Source organism: Lemur catta, chromosome 4 (genome assembly GCF_020740605.2).
Source record: "Lemur catta isolate mLemCat1 chromosome 4, mLemCat1.pri, whole genome shotgun sequence".
In the NCBI taxonomy this organism is placed as follows: domain Eukaryota; kingdom Metazoa; phylum Chordata; class Mammalia; order Primates; family Lemuridae; genus Lemur; species Lemur catta.
In genome coordinates this window covers 50,006,366-50,028,595 of record NC_059131.1, presented here as the reverse complement: position 1 = coordinate 50,028,595, position 22,230 = coordinate 50,006,366, and the positions used below count along the sequence as shown (strand labels likewise).

The 22,230-nt window shown below is 44.8% G+C and overlaps 1 protein-coding gene across 1 annotated transcript in view; it reads right to left on the bottom strand.

Annotated features, from left to right (window-relative positions):
* Window positions 1-6,763: 6,763 nt before the first annotated feature.
* SLC1A4 (solute carrier family 1 member 4) overlaps window positions 6,764-22,230 on the bottom strand; it is a 29,862-nt gene continuing 14,395 nt past the window's right edge. The window contains exons 4-8 of the mRNA XM_045549737.1: window positions 18,870-19,036; window positions 13,589-13,822; window positions 11,989-12,183; window positions 11,592-11,726; window positions 6,764-9,714 (exon numbers count right to left, since the gene is read on the bottom strand). Of these exons, the coding sequence (XP_045405693.1) occupies window positions 9,480-9,714; window positions 11,592-11,726; window positions 11,989-12,183; window positions 13,589-13,822; window positions 18,870-19,036 (966 nt within the window). The 3' untranslated portion in view covers window positions 6,764-9,479. The remainder of the gene's footprint in view (window positions 9,715-11,591; window positions 11,727-11,988; window positions 12,184-13,588; window positions 13,823-18,869; window positions 19,037-22,230) is intronic.

Here is a 22,230-nt window from a genome sequence, read left to right as displayed (position 1 = left end):
CAGCCACTTTGGAACACAGTCTGGAAGTTCCTCAGAAGGTTAAACACAGTTACCACAACCCAGAAATTCCACTCCTACATGGAATCATATAGATATATACCCAAGAGAAATTAAATCCTAAGTATATGCCCAAGAGAATATGCTTAAGAGAAATTAAAACATATGTCCACACAAAAACCTGTATGTGAATGTTCATAGCAGCATTATTCATAATAGTTAAAAAGTAGGAACAACCATTAACTGATGAATGGAAAAGTAAAATGTGGTCTATCCATAAAACGTAACGTGATTTAGTGGGGAAAAAAAAGTACCGATACATGTCATAACATGGTATGCTAAGTGAAAGAGACCAGTCAGAAAAGTCCATATATTTTATGACTCCATTGATATGAAATGTCTAGAATAGGCCGATCTATAGAGACAAAAGGTGGACAGTGGTTGTCCAGGGCTGTAGGGGACTCAGAGGGCAGAATGGACAGTAACTGCTAATGGACGTGGGGTATCCTTTGAAGGTGATGAAAATGTTCTAAAATTGACTATAATGCTGTTTGTACAACTCTGTGAATACATCAAAAAACATTGAATTAGGCACTTTAAATGGTATAGTAAATGAATTATATCTCAAAGTTGTTACGTTGCAACCTGTGAACAGTTGATGGTTTTTCCATGTGTGTCTAATTTTGTGAAGCTAGGATAAAGAAAAAATTGCAAAAACTGAGGGTGTTTTTTCTATCCAAACAGAATTTATGGAAAACCAGATCTAAATATTGCTTAACACATTTGAGTTGAGAGACAGTAGTTCAACTCTGCTTCCCATAGTTCATGACAACAATTTAGGGAGATTTCTATTCTAATTGCATGGTTTTGTTTCTCTATTGCTATCTCACAAATTATTCCCACAACTCCTCAGCTTAAAACAATAATAAACATATTTATTTCACACAGTTTCTTCAGGTCAAGAATTCAGAAGTAGGCTGGGCACAGTGGCTCACGCCTGTAATCCTAGTACTCTGGGAGGCCGAGGCGGGAGGATTGCTCGAGGTCAGGAGTTTGAGACCAGCCTAAGCAAGAGTGAGACCCTGTCCCTACTAAAAAAATAGAAAGAAATTATCTGGACAACCAAAAATATATAGAAAAAATTAGCTGGGCATGGTGGCGCGTGCCTGTAGTCCCAGCTACTCGGGAGGCTGAGGCAGGAGGATTGCTTGAGCCCAGGAGTTTGAGGTTGCTGTGAGCTAGGCTGATGCCAGGGCACTCTAGCCAGGGCAAAAAGAGCAAGACTCTGTCTCCAAAAAAAAAAAAAAAAAAAAAGAATTCAGAAGTTGAGCATCTTGGTGGTTCTGCTCAACGTTGCAGTCCAGATGACTGTTGGGGCTGTAGTCATCTGAAGGCTTGACTGGTCCTGGAAAATCTGTTTCCACGATGATGTACTCACATGACTGGCGAGTTGATGTTGACTCTTGACAGACGCTTCAGTTCCTCCCCATGATGACCTCTTTATAAGACTGCCTGAGTGTCCTCTCAACATGGCTGCTGGCTTCCTCCAGAGTGAGATCCATGAGTGAGCAAGGTAGAAGCCCTAATGTCTTTTGTGACCTAACTGTGAAAGTCACACATCCTCATTTCCACAATATCCCATTGTTTACACAAATCAGGCCTGTTTGGTGTGTATATTAATACAAACTAGACAAACCATGAATACTAGCAGGTAGGCATCATTGGGGGCCATCTTGGAGGCCTCTTTAGATACGTGCTTTAGTTTATCTCCCAGCTAGTTAAAATTTTGACTAGCCAACCAACAAATCTCAGGCCATTTTCCTTGTCCAGAATGTTCATTGTCCTAGGATTGGCATGGCTGAGCCTTCTTTCCTGAGCTGAACATTACAGTGTAGTTTATACTTGGCTTTCACCAAACAATACCAGTGGCAAATGGGTCAGGAGAGTGGGGAAATATGATATAATCTTTAGAGCTGGAGTTGGCAGACTTTTTCCATAAAGGACAAGATAGTAAATTACTTAGGCTTTCTGGGACAAGAGGCAAAATCAAGGATATCATGTAGGTTTTTTTTTCTTTTTTTGAGACAGAGTCTCGCTCTGTTGCCCGGCTAGAGTGAGTGCCATGGCGTCAGCCTAGCTCACAGCAACCTCAAACTCCTGGGCTTAAGCGATCCTACTGCCTCAGCCTCCCGAGTAGCTGGGACTACGGGCATGTGCCACCATGCCCGGCTAATTTTTTCTATATATATTTTTAGTTGTCCAGATAATTTCTTTCTATTTTTTAGTAGAGATGGGTTCTCACTCTTGCTCAGAGCTGGTCTTGAACTCCTGACCTCGAGCGATCCACCCACCTCGGCCTCCCAGAGTGCTAGGATTACAGGCGTGAGCCACTGCGCCCGGCCTCATGTAGGTTCTTATACAACAAATGAGAAAACTCCTGCCCTGTCTTGCCCTGCACCATTTGCCTGGGGTGGGCCATCCCCAGTGATGGTCACACCTGACACCCAGTTGTCATCAGTTGGAGACATTCTCAGGACAAAGAGAATGGCCTGATGGGGAGGGGCTTGACCTGGGCCACTGGCCAGAGAGGTGAGGCAATTCACTGAGTTACTGACTTCTAGCCTGAGATTCCACTGCTGGAATCTCAACTGAAGCTGCCAATACTGAAGTCCCCAACACATAGGTGGTGGTGACAACATGGGCCCTGGGCAGGGTGAGTGTAGCCACCAACCAGGAAGGCAGGTGCTGGGGGGAACAGGGGCCAGGGTTGCATATGACTTTCATGGGCCTTGGCACTTTTGCCTTCATGGACCCTTCCTCTGTTAAAGAATGTTAAAAGTTCTATTTTATAACTGTGCTAGTATAAAGACAACTATAATCACTGCTAGGTTATGTTATTTTTCTTCTGATTTTAAAATAAATTATTTTGACAGGCTCCTAAAAGCATTGTGGGCCCTAGGCCCTGTGAGTACTGTACCTTGTGGGTCAGTCGGCCCTGCCTGGGTGGAGGGAGACACGGAAGCGTGGTCTCTGTGGCTCACACTGCTAGTACGCTGGAGCAGTGCCCACGGCCATACGACACAGGCAGAGGGTGGCTTTAGCCTGTGGGCCACAGTTTGCTGAGCCTTGCTCTAGATGACCAAGGTGCAGTTAGCTGAGAGAATTTGAGGTGGGGGTCACAGGACACCTGAGAAAAGACATGGTCATCCAAAGTGAGCAGTAACCACTACAGAGAGTTAGACCTGCCAGGTGCTAATTAACCACCCCCTCTCCTGTTTTTTTTTCCTTCTCACTTATGGAAAAGTACATAAAGCATAAGTGTGCAGCTTGATGAATTATCACAAAGCAAACACTCATCCAGTTGGAGAAGTAAAACATTGCCAGCACTTCCAGAGGCCCTTCTCGTTCCTCCGAATCCCTATCCTCTCCCTCTACCTGAAGGAACCTACTAAACTGACTTCTATGCTCTGGGTAGAAGTTTGTTGGGTTTTGACCCGGTATAAGCAGAATAATACTGCATATAACACTGCACTCTTTGGCATCTGGCCTCATTGATCCCTGGCCATTGTTGTGCTTGTTTTTGGAATAACTGAATGGAGTGGGCTACCATTCACAAGACCTTGGAGCCACTCTTTTGTGATGAGATTGGTTCTCTTAAAGGGGCTTGGTTGGAGGTGGAAGGCCTGTGAAGTGTCATTGCATTGATGTTACAAAGTGCCTAGCAATGAATCCAGATGCCACAGGTGGAAAAATCATGACTGGTGAGGCTGATTAAGAAAGTTCCTCTTGATTGCAACCCTGTTGCCTCTGAAACTTATTACCCATACTTATTAACAGGAAAAGAAATTTATAAGGAAGACAGATTCAACATGCTTTATGTTTGAGTGTGACTCAAAGCTTTTAACTGCAGCTTACCCCAGGAGTTCAGGGCCGCCACATTGCAACCTTGAAGGCTGCATACTACTCAGGTCCTGGAAGTGTCATCCACACGGAACTCAGTGTGAATGGTACCCCATGGAACTGCACGATGTTGCAGCCCCGCCAGTGTTAACACACCCAGTTGCCTGGATCTCGACTACATTTTAGCTTAGCATGTGGTCTAGATTTATGGACGTTCATCAGTTATATGTGTTTACACTAAAGGCTCTTCTGATTAGTTAAGTGTTCGGGTTAATCCATTGACCAGAATTTTTTTTTTTTTTTGGTCCAACTCCTTATGAAAAAAAAAGTTTCTGAATATATGTAGAACAGAACAGGCTAAAATGATTGAACCTGTATTTGATGATTAAGAGGATCTTAGCTTGCAGGGTCCCCTTTGGATGTGTGTGGGGAGAATGGGGTGTAGTGGGAAAGTAGACAGTGGCTACATCAGTTCTCTTTATCTGGGATATATTTATAAAAGGAAAAGATGTTATGATTCTATTTATGTGAAATATCCAGAATGGGCAAATCCATAAAGACAGAAAGTACATTAGTGGTTTCTTTTAGGGGTGATGAAAATCTTTTGGAATTAGATTGTTGTGATGGTTGCACAACTCTGTGCATATACTAAAAACCACTGAATCATATACATTAGAAAGATGGATTTTATGGTGTGTAGATTAAATCCCAATAAAGCTATTATTTTAACAAAAAAGTGAAGAGACACTAAGTCTTTACTGACTTCAGGATACCCATGGAGCTATTTCTTCAAAGAAGGAAGACTTCTGAGCTTTATGCATGGTTTTCTTTTACCCTAAAGGCAGAGCTTGGGGACAGTTGTAACCTGGGACTAGTTTACCTGTTATAAACCACACTAAGAATCCCAAGGATGTCATTTCAGTCTCATGTCTTGCTCTAAATAATCCTAAATCTACTAAAAATCCAGCCCAACACTCTTTGATATATCTCTCCGAAGATAAATAATTCAGGTTTGAGAATCTGATTTGAGAAATTTAAGGATACTCAGTTCCAACTCTCTGAAAAGATGAAAAATTAGTGGGGACTCATGGCTGTCTTCCTTTGAGAGGAGGAAATTTTATTTAAAGTGACTTAAGATTCTCCTTCTTGCTATATACTCTCTCACTCAATGAGAGCCCCAAGTAACAGGCCCTGCAAGGCAAGGGCCCTGAGATTGGAAGGTGGACCAGAACACAAACACCCAGGCCTGTCTATGCCTTCCCTGAGTGTGAGGAATAAGGGGTGGAGTGTGGGCTGAGAGTCAATCCCTGTCTAGAAGAAGGAGTTGTCTGCATCCTGGATTGCAAGTTGGAAGGATATAGCTAAAGAGAGAAAATAGTGAATGGAAAGCTTCTTTTGTGAGAAAAGGACATTCAAGTGCATCCTAAAAATTGTTTAACAAGCCTGCTCCCTTTTAAGCAGTTGTCCAAACATTTTTAGAACCAAATGTTCACAACGGATACACTCCTTACTATACAGGCAGGGATGGGCAGAGGGGCCCACAAGTTGAGATAGGTCTTCCTCTCTGTCTCTCCAAGAGGCAAAGGGATCAAATGCATGCATGCCACTTGTTGGGTCCAGACACAGGCTGCTTGGGAACCTTTCCAGCCACTGTGTCTGAATTGAGAGCAAACACCGACACTGCACATTCCATGTGGCAGGTGCTTTTCTGAGTACTTTGCATATACTAACTCATCTAATCCTTACAGTAGCGTGTGCCATTGCTGCAATTATTCTTCCCATTTTGAATATCAGAGTGAGACACAGAGGTTATCGTGACCAGGGTCACACAGCAAGCAAGTGGCAGAGCTGGGACTGGGACCCAGACAGCCCATGTTCCTCCTCACTACACCATCTCTGCTGTTTGCTGACGTAATGGAAAGTTCCTTCGCGCAGGCTCAAGTGGCCCACCAGATCAGTGCTCCTTCTGGTCACCTGGGAAGAGGTGGCTGGAGCGTGTGGAATTGCTTCTCTTGATTTGGTTACATGGAAAAGCTGAATCACCAAGTCCTGATCCCAACCTCCTAACTCTCTCCACAGAAGCAAATCAAGGCAGCCACACTCCAGGGTAGGAATCCAAACCATTGTTCCTAACAGGCTCCATTAGGCCCCTGATCTGTGCAAACTCTCTCCTCATCCTTCGGGCATTGCCCAACAATTAAAACTGTTTCCTGTATTATATGAAGAGCTGGAAATGTCCGGGTCAAAGCAGGATCTGTTTCTTCAGAGGCCCCAGAGTCCGGAAACCAGTGCTTCCAATGTGAGTATGCAGGATAATCCTGTGATTAGAGCCTTTCAGATCCCCTAATTGTGCTGGAATGTGGTGTTGTTGAAAACGAGATTACATAAAAGTGGGCTGGGTGTTCTGGTGGCCATGGTAGAGGCAGGGGCAGCTGCTCTCTTTCAGGGACTGCCCCAGTGATTCTGTGGCCTGGGGCATTCGTCCTTGTTATTCCTGCTTGGTACTTGGCTGACAGTAGATGCTTAGTTAAGGCCTGTCGACCTAGTCGTCTTCACAAACGTAACTTTATGGAGGTAGGTGGCAAAACTGCACACTTTTTGCAAGAGCCCTGCTAGTGTGGACTGGGAAGCCCTAAGCAGCCTGACATTCCCCAGTTGCAAGCTGGTGGCCACAGAAGGATCAGTGACATCAGCCCCTGCAGCAGGGTTGCCCACCAAAGCATACCTGCCCTGCCTCAGGGGCTCATGCTCATGAAAGAAGCAAGAAAAACAATCCCTTCAGTCATCCACATGGCGTCCGCTGGAAAAGCAATAGCTCCATCAGCATGTGCCACTTCAAACACAAGAAAGAGCAAGGAACTGCAGATCCCAACAGAAATACTGTATTCATTTTTGAGGACCGTGCTATGTTTTAAGGCAAGTGTCACACATACAAAACAGTCAAAGATGAACGGTATTTGAACAGTATTAATGACAACATGTTAGAAAGAGAATAGCAGAGGAGACGTTTCCAAACAATGAGAAGTACGATTTTCCCCATTCGGTTGCTGCTGGTCTGCCGACTCCTCTGTGTACTGAAAACCAGGGAGAGACAGGAGCCTTCTCTCTCCTCTTCTTGCTTCCCAGGGGAAGGGTGATCTGACAGCCACACAGAAGCACCCATCTCCAGACTGCGACACTCTTCCTACTTCAGGGCCAGGCCAAGCTATGGGGTGGTCAGCAATGAGTCTTACTGTCCAGTCTACTTTCCACACTTTGTGAAATTCATCTTTAGAAATGGGAAAATCAAGATACCAAAGACATACAACTTGTAGTTAAATTCACCTCTATCCAAACTCAAACTTGCTTGGATTGGAGCCAAAACTACACACACACACACACGTATGTGTGTAAATATACACATATGTATTTTGTGTGTATATGTTTAAAGATATACATATGTGTGTTTATGTATACATACAAATGTATATGGAAGAAGAAAAAAAGATTTACTGAAGTCTGAAAAATAGTGAATGTTCATTTGCAGTTTGGAATCAAACAATGTGATTGTTTCCCCTTTGAGAACAGAAGGGTATTAGCAACAAGCTCCAGACAGAGGGTGAAAGTTTCCAGGCACCTTTACTCATTCCTGGTCACTCCTGGCTTCACAGGAGACTGCAGTGGCTGAGCTGGTTTATGGAGAGCTGGGCCTTCCCACTGGCTGGGTCAACGCTGTGCCCCGGGGCTCTTCCCCGCCCTTCTGTGCAGGCACTGCCCCCAGTTTTAAAATGAGGGGCGCTTGATTGTCTCTGTCCCATCTGCCCAGGCTCATCACGATGGTGCACACATAGCAAAGGTGTGTACCCCGTTTGTAGGGCCCACGACAACAGAGAAAACAAGGGAATGAATGAGGCCGAACATCGAAGACGTTAATGGCCTGTTGTGGGGTAGCAGAAACAGCGCCTGAGTCTGGGAGTCACCTCGAAGTCAGGTGCCTGGAAATGTGGTAGAAGGTGGGGTAGCTAATTCATTAAAACTTGAAGGACGTCAGGAAGAGGCTACATTTGATGATATCAAGTACAAAGAGAACAAAAAACAAACGGCATGATAAAAGTTCCAATGCACAAAGACAACAAAGCCCTGCTCATAAACTTGATCTTCACCAGGAAAGCTGTCACTTAGGTAAAAGAAGAGCGCACGGTGTCAGCACTGAATACCTAAGAAGCGAAATGGTTGTTTTTCACAGATTTACAGAGTTCGCCTCACCAAACCCCTCTGAGGTAGGTAAGAGGCAGACGACATTAGCCCCATTTCACAAATTGAGTAAAGTGAGGCCCAGGACCTGCGAGAGGTCACATCACGGATACGCAGCAACGGCTACAGTCAGACAGCAGGCTCTTAGGTCTTCCCTCTTGCTGGCAACACACTGTCTTCTCTATGAAAGCCCCTCACCTGGATCAGAACTGAGTCAGCAGGTAACTACAGGAACGTGGACTGTTTTGCTGATCATTTTAGACTTTGATGTACTGGCAAGAAAGGGATCTATCTGTGGAAGCCAGCCAAAGCCTGAGAACCCAGGAATGGTGTTACTCTGTCCAAATTAGCACATGGGTTTATTTGCAGGGGGTGTTGTTTTTGCTGCAACACAGCATTTTAGGGAATTAAAATAATAGATTGATAAAGCAACAAGGGTCCTGGATGTGATGACTACATCACACCTCTCCAGAGGAGGAGGAGACCCCTGCTTTGGCCTGTCACCAGATCAGGGTGAATGGAGATGAAGCTGCAGTGTTGTCAGAGGCCCAGGCCCTGGAAGCAGAAAAGTGCCCCAGGGCTGGGATGGAAACAGGGACATTTGTGTGTGTGCCTCTGTCCTAACTAGGGCTCACACACACATACATATATCACACACGTGCACACACACACCCTGCAGGCTGCACCCTCTCCTTTGTTTGACCTCAGAATTTACATTGCTTACTTAAGGCTACTGACCAGAGACCCCAGCAGTGCAACTGCCTCCCCGGAACATTTCTAACTTGACACTGTGCCATGCCTCTGGTCCCCCAGCATCCTGTGAAGCCCACACACCTAGCTGTAGCACAAACTCTTTAAACACCCTAGTCTCAGCTCAGCAAATTCCAGCCACAGCTAAGAACTTGGGAATTTTTCTAATCACTACAACTCGAGGCAGTACAACAGAAGGACTGTAAACCCCCTTGGCTTGCCCAGAAAGCACCCGCTGCAGAGCTGACGGGGCAGTGAAGAATACACCTGCATTTTTCCATGCTTTAACCAGGACCCCAGAAACCTGTTATTTCCCAAGCCTGGCAGCTCAAGGGGGTGTATCCAAGCAGAGGCCTGGTGTGCACACAGTTGCACCTGCACGTGGATCAAGCCAAATGTCAGTGTCCTGGTCCTCGGTCACCAGTTCCCACTGGGGAACCAGTGTAAGTGCTGAGAGGTAATCCTCAGACTGGTGACAGGCCAAAGCGTTGCTCGGGAGGCTAAAAGTCAGAGAGGGCAGTGCCCCGTGTCCGTGTCCTGTGGCTGCGCTACCAGGGCGGGGCACCACTGCTGGCAGGTGAGCCCAGAGCCCAGCCCCGTCACAGAACTGACTCCTTGGATTCCAGTTCTGGGACGCTGGCTGCAGGGACAACGGGGTTCTGGTGTGTCACCAGGGGCGACGTCTCCAACTCAGACTTGCAGTTAGGGATGGCTTCCACTTTCACTTCACTCAGTTCCTGCTCCTCTTTCTTTATCATCTTCTGATTCAGGTGGTGGAGGATGCCTGCGCCCAGCGCGTCCCCTTCCACATTCACCACCGTGGTGGTCCGGTCCCTGGCGAGGAAAGAAGAAGGCAGGTGTCACAGCCAGCACAGCCGGCAGCTGCCGGGAGAGCGGCCCTGTCACGGGCAGCCGGGACACCATGGAAAGGTTGGGACGGTGCACACTTCCCAGGGCATAAGGCTTTGCTTTAAATTGATTTTCTTTGAATGCCTTTTATTCTTATAAAAGCAATAGACTCTGTAGAAAACTTGGAGAAAAGAGAAGTATAAAGAAGCAACAAGTCACTCACCCATAGTCCACAACTCTGAGTGAATCAGTATTAACATTCGATCTGTTCTGCATGTACTTTATATGTAATAGATGCCATCATATAAAACTTCCACATATTGGGATAATAGCGTAGGCACGGTTTTGTGTCTAGTTTTTCTTCCACTCAGCATTCCATTTCCCTTGTTTTTCTCACTTCAACACTGCTTCACTACTGGATATTAATCTTTATATGCATTCCATGGCTGTCAGCAACCACCACCTCACAGAAAAATAGCACTGTCCTTTCTAGAAGCTTACTTGTCTTGCTACAGATTAGCCCAATAGCCACTCCCGGGTCCCTGGAGCTCAGAGGAAGTGTTGTGCCCACCGTGAAGCGAGGGGAAAACACGTGGTCTTCCCTAAGGGCGGTGGGGAGCCGAAGCCCCGCAGAGGGCAGTTGGCTGTGGAATCAGAGGCCATGGGTGGCTGCAGGGCCTTCAGGTCTGTACCGGGCAGCCAGCTTGGTGCCCTATTTCCCTATTCCTGGCCAAGCACCTCTTGGTGCCCCTTCTCCAGGCAGATGGGTGGAGAAGGAGACAGGGCCGCTGTCATGGCTCTGGTCCTGCCCAGCCAGCCAGCTCAGGAACAGACTTCCCTCCAACGAGGGCTCTGGACAATGCGAGTGTCTGCTGCACACTTCACCCTCATTGCTCTCAGGAGCCCTCGGGATTCTGAGAAGCCTGTTTAAGTTGGGAAACTGCCATTTCCAGCCACAGTGGGCAGGTCCGTGAGCCCCGTGCCAGGCACTTGTGTTCGGGTCCTCTCATGCCTGGCTGTGACTACCCCGGCCAGGAGTGTCTTTCTTCACTGATGTTTACTGAATGCTTTACCACATGCTCAGTATTCTGTGTGCTGAGCCTGGGCCAGATCAGGTAATCTCACTACAGCTCCGGTGTTGTTTCTATTAGCATTCCCATCGTACAGATGAGCAGACCAAACGCAGAGCAGTCCACATTACACAACTCCCGATGGTGAAGCCAGGATTTGAACCCAGGCACCCAGGCTCCAGGGCTCATTTTCTTACCCACATGCTCCACTGTCTCAACATTTGAATCTCAGCTGACCTTCCCTATAAAGCAGGTATTATTTACACCTGCCAAAGGTATCACGCAACCCAAGGAATCAATGCCCAGAAACTGTTCTGCGTTTGGAGAAGGCAGTCTGGATCACACCTCCTTCCCTAACTCCTCCTCAGCTGAGCCCGAGCCCGAGCCCAAGCCACTCACATGAGCATCGGTCATCTTCTCTGCCTGCACAGAAACCACTCCTCGGACATTTCCAGGCCAGGGACAATCATTCCTGAAGGACCACTGCTCCAACGGCTTATTAATCCTATGCTGCCAACAACTCCATACTCCCTTGTGCCCCCTGGGCCTGTGCTGAGAGCCTCATCCTCCTATCCTCACTCTCATGGCCATTCGTGGATGTTTGTGGGCATTTCATTCTCATGTTGTTTAATTTTTCCTAGCTCCAAATCTTGCCTTGCCCGCTCACTGCAGGGCCCTTTACAAGGCAGGGAGTGATTTTAAGTTTCTCTGCATGCCCCTGACCTGGCAGCATCAAGCTTCTAGGGAACTCAATACAGACTTTTTCTGGTGTCCTTAGGACCTGCTACTTACACAATCCAGTCCACAGCTAGGATCAGAGAGAGGTCGTGAGTGGGCAGCCCAATGGCCTCCAGGATAATTGCGATGGTGAGTACCCCTCCAGCTGGCACACCCGCTGCTCCAACACTGGACGCTGTGGCGGTCACTCTAGGGGACAGGAAAGCAGGGCAGCCATTAACACAGAGCATGGAGTGGGCACAGAGGAAAGCAGACGGTGGCAGCCAGGACTTGCCCACTGAAAACCACACCACCACAGCTTCTGCCTGGGAGAGGCGCTCCACTGTCTTCAAGTAACGAGTCTCTACTGTTTTTTTACAAACAAAACATCGAGTGGTGGCGAGATTGGTTTTTAAAAGGAAATCACAAGAAAACCCTCAAGTTTTGAGCCAGGAAAGAATAAGGAGCTTACAGAATGGTGAAGATCTGCCCTGCGTTCAGCTCCACGTTGTTGAGCTGGGCGATGAAGACGGCGGCCACGCACTGGAAGATGGCGGCTCCGTCCATGTTCACAGTGGCCCCGATGGGGAGGATAAACCTGCTGATCCTCTTGTCTACACCGTTGTTTTCTTCAATGCACTTCATCATGGAGGGAAGGGTTGCTGAGCTAGACATGGGAAAAACAAACAGCCAGACATGAGAACGGTCCCTCCCGGCCAGGCTAACGTGACTCATCTCATCTCTGGAACAGCAATTAGTATCCCTCGTTTCTGGCTTTCTTCTCTTGAAAAAAGGGGAAAAGCAGAACTGTTTCAAAGTTTCTGTCACAACACGAGCATTTGGCAACTCCCGAAGTATTCAAAATACGACTCCCTGGATTTCCTTGTTACATTATTTACTTGGATTCACCTGTTCCAAATTTCTCAAGACCTATACATTACCTCTTGGTAAAAATGTTCCCAAGGACAAAGAACTATGTACTCTATATGTGCACCCCCTCTCTTGAATGCTCTCCCCTCAAAAAAGTAAAAGGTAAACTACGGGTTTTTTTTTCTTTCAGGCCAAGAAGGAGAGGTGGCTCTGCGAGTCTGGAGGGAATAAGGGAGTGAGGAGATAACCATAAGAACAGCACCTGCTCCCTCCAGCTGGCTCTGCAGGCTCCACAGAGATTCACTGGTGCAGCTGAGAAATAGGTTTGTTTGTTTTCACCAAGGCCAGAGACGCTGCCCTCCCTAATTCTTTTCTACCACCACCTCCTTGTCATATAAATAGCCATCCAGAACGGGAGGAAGTGAGCAGTGGAGAGGCAAAAACCACATGTGCTGCCGTCCTTTGAAAGTTTTAACTTGTTTGGAAAGACCAGTGTTTTCCTGAAGGATGTCCAGTGAGTAACAAGGTGTATCTTTTGTGCTAAATTAGATAATCCCACGGTATAGTGGACCTACCTCTAGGGAGCCACGCACACATCCCTCACCATGGCGCCTTGGCCTTATTTTCTAATTCACACTTCCAGACAAGGAGAACTGGGCATGAGCCATTCTAGAAACTTCCCCACTATGTGTTTTCTTGTGTTAGGTGGGTTGTGCCTTTTACTCAGGCAAAGGTCTTCCTAATGAGGGCAGAGACCCAGAGCTGAGACAGTTAATGATCTGACTGATCGCTGAGGAGCAAGAAGAGGGAGAAGTGAATGAAGTAACCTCCATGGATCAGGAGATGAAACAGAAACCCAGCCCAGAGGAATACGGAAAGGCTGTGGGGCTGGTAATTAAAAAAAAAAAAAAAAGTCATATGAGGCTGGGCATGGTGGCGCATGCCTGTAATTTCAGCTACTTGGGAGGCTGAGGTGGGAGGATTGATTGAACCCAGGAGTTGGATACCAGCCTGGGCAATATAGCAAGACTCCTGTCTCTGAAAAAAGGAAAAAAAAAAAAAAAAAGAAAGAGAGAGAGACCAATTTAGAGTTTTCAAGGAATTAAAATATGTTGAGATGCTGATTGTGCATCTACCACTGGGCTCACCTGGTTCCATATTAATATGGTTGGAGCAGCTAACGGCACCCAAAACCCACTCACCTGGAACAGGTAGCAAATGCTGTTGCAAATGGTGTGAGGAGGCCCAGGAGGAATCTGAATGGGTTTTTTCGTGTGAAAACAAAATAAATAAGCGGCAGAACAATTCCTCCATGAATAACGTGGCCCAATATAGATGCAAAGATATATTTCCCCAGGCTGGTCACCAGCACGACGATGTCCTTCATTTCCACAATCTTGCTTCCAACCAGGGACATGATGCCCACAGGTACGTACCTAGGGCATAAGCACAGGGCACTCGTCGGTAAGGGTGAAGAGGCTGAGGTTGGGAGATACAGGCCCTTCCTGAAGCAGAATGCAGGGACTTCGAACTAGGCCACTTTCATCTCTCCCTAGGATAACCCTGAGGAACAGAAATACCATCCCCATTTTACAGGCCGTGAGACTGAGTAAAATGAAGATGATCACTCACCATGGGTAATAGAGTCAGGACCAGAATCCAGACTTCTTTCCCCTTAGGTACAGTATGTTCTTAACAGACGGATGCTACCAACCACATGGGCTCCCAGGTGGCAAGGCAAGGCTCTCAAGATCAAAGCCTCTGGGACTGTGAGCTTGACTTTTGGCTTTGCTCAAGCTTGTTCTGAGAACTTAGAAACACAAAAGACTAGTACCTATTTCCCAGAATTGCGGTGATACAAAATGGAGCCAAAGCTGAGACTTCGGTGAAGTTTTAAATTCTTTGTGGTTTGGAAAACATGATCCCGTGGGAAAAAGTCACTAACAATGACACTCTGGGAACACTCCTGGAACGTGAAGATTTTTTTAAAGGCAGGCTGGGAAGGAATGAATCGTGGGAGCTACAAAGAACAAAAGTCAGTCGTTTTGAATTTAATATAAATTCAGGAAGAATTTTATAACCATTGACTTTATTTGTAAATTTTAATTATGTAGGCAATAATGTCATATAGTTCAAACTTCCAGGGGTACACAAGGGTGAATAGTGTGAAGCCTCCCTCTCACCTCTGTCCCCCAACCCCCAGTTTCTCCCTTCTTGGAGACAGCCAATGTCATTGGTTTCCTGGGTTTTCTTTCTAGAGATATTCTAAGCAGTACTAACAATTTTAAATCCCAAAGTAATACATGAACACATTCTCCTTTCAAAAAATTAAAATATTATAGATTAGACCAAAATCCTTTTAGGCACCATCCTCAAGCCAAGGCCCTTCTCACATAACCACTCCTACTTTCTATGTATTTAGATATGTAGGTATGTATTTAAATCTGTATGTTTATTTTTCACCCTATATTATGTCTTTGAGATATTTTCATATCAATACATAGAAATCTACCCTATAAACCCTAAAATATACATAACATAACATTTATCATTTTAACCATTTCAAGTGTATAGTTCAATGGCATTAAGTACATTCATATTGTTGTGCAACCATTACCACCATTCAATGCCAAAATTTTCCATCATACCAAACTGGAACTCTGTACTCATTAAACAATAATCTCTCAGTTCCCTTCTCCTTAGCTCCTGGTAACCACTATCCTACTTTTTGTCTCTATGAATCTGACCATTCTGGGTACACAAAAGTGGACTCATACAGTATTTGTCCTTTTGTGTCTGGGTTATTTCACTTAGGATAATGTCTTCAAGGTTCATCCACATTGTAGCATGTGTCAGAATTGCTTTCCTTTTTAAGGCTGCATAATATTCCATTGTATGGATATATTACATTTTTTAAATCTATTCATCCACTGATAGATACTTGGATACTTTTACCTCATTATTTTTATTTATTTATTTTTATTTTTTTGAGACAGAGTCTTGCTTTGTTGCCCGGGCTAGAGTGAATGCCGTGGCATCAGCCTAACTCACAGCAACCTCAAACTCCTCGGCTTAAGCGATCCTACTGCCTCAGCCTCCCGAGTAGCTGGGACTACAGGCATACGCTACCATGCCCGGCTAATTTTTTCTATATGTATTTTAGTTGGCCAGATAATTTCTTTCTATTTTTAGTAGAGATGGGGGTCTCACTCTTGCTCAGGCTGGTTTCGAACTCCTGACCTCGAGCGATCCACCCGCCTCGGCCTCCCAGAGTGCTAGGATTACAGGCGTGAGCCACCGTGCCCAGCCAACCTCATTATTTTTAAATAATTGTCTTTAGAATAGAAATATCATAGGTTATTTTGTCATTGTCCTGCTGGTAGACGTTTAAATTGTTTCCATCATTACAGACAACACTGCAAACTGCCTCTGTGCCCATATGCTTGTGTTTTCTAGGGAGGGACACCAAGAAGTGGACCCGCTGAGTTATGGGGTTTGCACACTTTAAATTTCAGTCGATACTGCCCAGTTGTTCTCCAAAGTGACTGTTCCAAATCACATTTCCACCAGCAGTCCAGGAGAATAATCCTCCCTCTGTACCAGTGATTCTCATCCAGGGATGATTTTGCCCCCAGGAGACATCTGGCAATGTCTGGAAGATAGCTTTAATTGTCACAACTTTAGGGGAACAGTGCTACTGGCCTCTATTAGGCGGAAATCATGATGCTGCCAAATATTCTACAGTGCACAAGACAGCCGTCCATGACAAAAATTGATCAGCCCCAAATGTCAGAAGTGCCTTACCTTTATCAATGCCTGATAAAACCAAATTCTCATTTCCCTGATTTCTAATGAGTTTGAGCATCCTTTATAATGTTTACTGTTCATTCAGGTTTTCTCTTTTCTGAATTGCCTGCTCACATACTTTGTCCATTTTCTAGTAGTTTATTCAGTCTTCTTTCTTTTTCAGTAATCAGAGCTCTTTATTTCTATGTATATAGTATGTAAATATACACATATGTATATACACAAATTTTTTTCAATAAGTGTCTTGACTCTTAACTTTGTTCAAAGTATCTTTTGTATGCAGACTTCTTATATTTTGATGTGGTCAAATTTAGCAGGTTTTGATGGCTTTTGCTTTTTATTATCATTTTTTACTTTTTAATTTTTTTTGAGACAGAGTCTCACTATCACCCAGGCTAGAGTGCTGTTTTGTCAGCCTAGCTCACAGCAACCTTAAACTCCTGGGCTCAAGTGATCCTCCTGCCTCAGCCTCCCAAGCAGCTGGGACTACAGGTGTGAGCCATGACACCTGGCCAATTTTTCTATTTTTTGTAGAGATGGGGTCTTGCTCTTGCTCAGGCTGGTCTCAAACTCCTGAGCTCAAGCAATCCTCCTGCCTCGGCCTCCCGGAGTGCTAGGATTACAGGTGTGAGCCACTGCACTTGGCCTGGCTTTTGCTTTTTATATCTTCTTTAGGAAAACTTTCCCTGCCCCTATATTTTCTTCTGATATTTTTACAGGATTCCCCTCATTCTTTCCTTTCTTCCTTCCTCCTGGTTAGTTTAATCCAGGAGTTAGCAGTGTGGATTTTTGCAAATAAAGTTTTGGAACATAGCCATGCTCATCCATGTTCAAATTGCTTATGGGTGCTTTCCTCCTACAGTGGCAGAGCTGGGTCATCACAATACAGACCATATGGCTTGCCAAGCTTGCTGACCCTGAGTCTACTCCATCTAGAAGTTATTTCTGTGAATAGTGTAGGGTAGGCAGGTGCTTTGGTTTTGGAGCAGATAATCAGTGAAGGAGAGAAAGCAGAAAGAGCTACTGCTGAAGATTCCTCCCACACTTGGTTGAGATCCCTTAACCAGTTAAAGCATTTAAAACACCAATTATGTGTAATATCAACATGTACTTTCTCCCCCTGCAGTTAGATACACAGCAGGACCTGACTTACCAAATACCTGCTTGCGTGACCAGTACATCTAATTGGAAGAATGACTAAATCGGTTTCCAGATTGAAAACAAATGTCCTAACATGGGAATATCACTTTCTTTCCTTTAGTCAAACTTTAGGATTTTAAACTTAAAAAAAAAAAAAAAAGCCAAGAAAAGAACTTGACATCTGACAAAAACCCTTTTTCCTTTCCAAAAAAAAAAAAATCTTTCCCTACAGCTACAGTCATAGGTAAGTGGCATGTTTGCAACGATAGAGTCAGGCTTTGGAAGTTCTGGGTTAAGTGAGAGAAACACCACTGGTGGAGGCTCTACACTTGGCCTCCCACTCAATTTCAAACCCCCTAAAATCAGTCCAGCTGTGGCTGGGCGTGGTGGCTCACACCTGTAATCCTAGCACTCTGGGAGGCCAAGGCAGGAGGATTGCTTGAGCTCAGGAGTTCGAGACCAGCCTGAGCAAGAGTGAGACCCTGTCTCTACTAAAAAAATAGAAAGAAATTATCTGGACAACTAAAAAATATATAGAAAAAATTAGCCAGGCATGGTGGCGCATGCCTGTAGTCCTAGCTACTAGGGAGGCTAAGGCAGGAGGATCACTTGAGCCCAGGAGTTTGAGGTTGCTGTGAGCGAGGCTGATGCCACGGCACTCTAGCTTGGGCAACAGAGTAAGACTCTGTCTCAAAAAATAAAATCAGTCCAGCTGTCACCCAACTCCATCTGAGAGAGAAAAGTTCGGGGATCTTTAAGGGTTGAAAATAAGGAAAATGCTTCGTGCATAAAAGGAAAAATTAGTTTTTAACAACCAATGGTTAGAAGCTGAAACCCACAGGAGTCTGCTTTGGGTCAAACAGCAAGATAAAGCTATGAGGGACTGCTACTAGAATTGATAGGATTTCTGAGAAGCTGCTTTGAGGGAGCTGGTCAGATTTTTACTTTTTAGCCAGGAATCAATTGAATGGTTTTTACTGAACAATCATCCTTTCACTGATATTACACAAAGAAACATCTATGAATTAAAAGCCTACTAAAAGAAGACCATTCCACGTTTGTATATGCATGGGATAAAGATGGACTTGTCCACCATGCTGTGAAATACTAAGTAAAGCGTCCCTTTGAAGCTTGAAGTCTATCATTTTAAGATAAGCGAGCCTTATTTTAGGTAGCAGATAGCAAACTGATGGAATTCATTGCCCCACAAGATGATATATGGACATCCCATATGACACAGGCTGATGGTAGGAACCCATAAATTGATCACAGTGATAAAACCACCAAGAGGTCAGTGTGGGCACTAAGGATGTGACTGGTAATCATGTATCCCTTGATTCTCTGAGGTCCTGGACAAGAGGAGAAACCGTCTCCACTTCCATCATCCCCCATACCAAGACTGGCCTGTGGTGCATCAACCTCATGCAGAGCACTGGGCCAGGTGGCCCACAGGGGTGACCTAGAACGGCAAAGTTGGGTTCCTTTCTGGATGGTAGGAGAAATGAGAGGGAGAGTAGATGGCGGGGCAGCACTCACCACATAATCCACGACACCAGCACCATCGTCGCCTCGTTGAAGGCGTTGAAGAAACGGATGAGGTCTTCCCCTTCAGAGCCTAGTTTCTTTAGGGCCACTCCTAACACCAGCGCAAAAAGGACCAATCCTAAAATGTTCATCCCTTCGATCTCGGTGCTAATGGGGACCTGCAGGATCAGAGGGGATAGAATGGTCCAAGTTTACAACATCAGTGATAATTGAAGATGTATTTGCTTTGTGTTTCCACCAGACTGAAACACCATGACAAGAACGAGAAGAGGCTTATATTTTCTTTAACTTACAGCAATTTCACAAATAAAAGGGTAGGAAACTTAAGGGAAGATGGAGTCTGAGGATATGGAGAGTCAACAAGCAAAACTTTCACCTAGTTGTGAACTCTAAAAGCTGTTCAAAAATGGCATAGGTTAAAATGTACAGTAGTGAGCTCCCTGTCACTGGATATATTCAAGTAGGGGTTGGACAACTACCTCAAAGAATTGCTTTTAAAAGAAGAGCTGGTTGGTAAAAAGTTCCTTCAGATCATAAATCATGATTACAACTTTGTCTCCTATATGTCAACAAATTTTTTGTTGTTAGGCTCATAAAGTCAGCTCCTTGCTGACAAACTTCACAAAACACTTTCAAGGATCAACATAGTCTTTTTCAGTATATTCTTTCCTAAATCCCTGACTTGAAATATATAGGTACAATGTATTCTTTATCTTTCCCAGCAATGCTGAATCTCACTACTGCAAGCATATATTAGACAAATACTTTATCCTATCAAAACTTGTTATGAAATTCCAAACAGGAAACATACACCAGCATGGTAAAAACAGAAAGAGCATTTTTACCATAGATCTGAGTTCTAGACCTGGCTCTGGGATTAACTAACTTCTTTGAGCTTCAGGTTCTTCACCTGTAAGATGAAGTGAATCAGACTAAATTAGTAGCTTTCAGCTCTCTCTTTTTTTTTTATGTAGAACTTTTCCTTCAGTCAAAGAAAGGCTGGTAGAACTCAGAGCCCATCAGCCCTGGGGGTGGAGAGGGGTATGTGTGGGGGTGGGAAGAGGCCAGAAGTGCAACCTTCCTCCCGTGACAGCCCTGTAGCCCAGCACGGAAATCACTGGACTCAGTAATCCTTGAAGTCCCCCATCTCTTGCAGCTCGATCATGAAGGCTGGAACCTAGCTCAGTATCTGGCAAACAACAGGTACTCAAAATTACCACAAATTTCTTTTTAAAGTCTTTTAGAAAAATCTTTTCTAATTTCTAAATTACCTAGGAGACACCGAGGTACCAGGTATGATTCACATGAAATGTACTGAGATGCATGAATTCATGTATGTCATAAAAACTGAGGGGTAGCTTCTCATTTCCTTCCCACTGTTAATCGTGAAAAATTTCAAATATAACAAAAAAATTGAAATATAGCATGATGATCACCATATGTGGCACTTTTGTTTATATTGATATATATTACTTAGAGAGGAGTAGTAGTAATAGCAATTAAGGAGCATCAGCTTTGGACCCTTTCACTACCTAGCTGTGTAAGTTTAGGTAAGTTACTTAACCTCTCTGTGCCTCAGTTTCCCATCTATAAATTGGAGATAATAACAGTAGCTAATATTAATATATAAAGTTGTTGTGAAGATTAAATATGTTACTATATGTAAAGTACTTAGACTGTGTCTGACAAATGACAACAACAATTAGCCATTGTTATATTAATGGAATGTTTTGTTGGAGATCATTCTAGGCTCACTCTATCTGGAGTTTGTTCTTACAACGTCACAGTAATCCCAAAGACAATAAGACTTCTGAATATCACTGTTCTCTCCCAGGACTTGACCTACTGAAGCTGGGTGCAATGAGTATAGCTGAAAGAGCTGGGAGAGAAAGAAGACTTAGTGCTTGCTCTACTATTTAGTCTGCAAAAGGATTCCAGAAGTCAACAAATACTAGGATTCTACAATCTGGATGGCTAACACTTGGTATTGATCTTGGGGCTGTCAGCTCCACTTTTTGTCCATGTCCTGAGTCTTTACTGGAATTAAGGGTCAAGATTCAATGCAACCTTGGCCGGGTGCGGTGGCTCACGCCTGTAATCCTAGCACTCTGGGAGGCCAAGGCAGGAGGATCGTGAGACGAGAGGATCACTCAAGGTTAGGAGTTCAAGACTAACCTGAGCAAGAGCTAGACCCTGTCTCTACTAAAAATAGAAAGAAATTAGCTGGACAACTAAAAATATATAGAAAAAATTAGCTGGGCATGGTGGCACATGCCTGTAGTCCCAGCTACTCGGGAGGCTGAGGCAGAAGGATCGCTTGAGCCCAGGAGTTTGAGGTTGCTGTGAGCTAGCTTGGCCCATGGCACTCTAGCCTGGGCAACAGAGTGAGACTCTGTCTCAAAAAAAAAAAAAAAATTTTTTTTCAATGCAACCAGAGAATTCAACTACTAATCAAAAGTTGGTTTTATTAGGCCTATAACTCCAAGGTGTGGCGTTCAAGGTCAGTCAATTCCAGATAAGGAACTGACTCTCTGACTTGAAGACAATGGAAATAATTTTTCCAATGAAATGAATGACTCCCTTTCTGTAGAGACCGGTGCTGGCAGGTGCATTTAGAGCAAGATGTGCTAGACTGTAACACACCTGGCACTGGGTGGGGCGAGGGGACTACAGACATAGCCAGAGCTGCATCCTGAGCTGTGCCTCTTGCTGCTGCACCTTGGCATATTCTGTTCCCACTGCCTAAATCACTCTTGCCCCAGGTCTCCCCACAGCTCCTCCCTCACCTTATCAAAGGCCTCCCAGACCACCCTGCTAAAATAGCACCCATCACCATCACCTAACACACACACACACTCTTTCTCTGTGTACTTGCCCTGCTTTAATTTTCTTCCTAGTGCCTATCACCAGCTAACATATACTTATTCATTATATGGTTCCCTCCACTAGGTGAGGTCTGTAAGACAGGGCTTTGTCTATATTGATATATTGAGCACTACTATAGTCTAGCACCTAGGAAGGACACTTAGCAGTTGCCAAATGACTCACTTTTCAACGAACTTATGATTCAATTAAAGCCTAGGAGGTATATATCCATGGCAGGTTATCACAGGGGATCAAAGCAGGCATGGAAGATAGAGCCATGGTTCAAAGCTGGGGCCTTTTCAGGTGTCCTTGGGCTTCTGGGTCTCTGACTTCTCACTCTGTCACCAACATCTCATCCTTGGGGACTTCTGTCACCAACATCTCATCCTTGGGGACAAGGACCATTGCTGTTATGCCTTCACACAATCTTATAGCCACAGGGTTTATGAAAGCCTAGAACCAGGAAGGACACACTGCACCTCTCTTT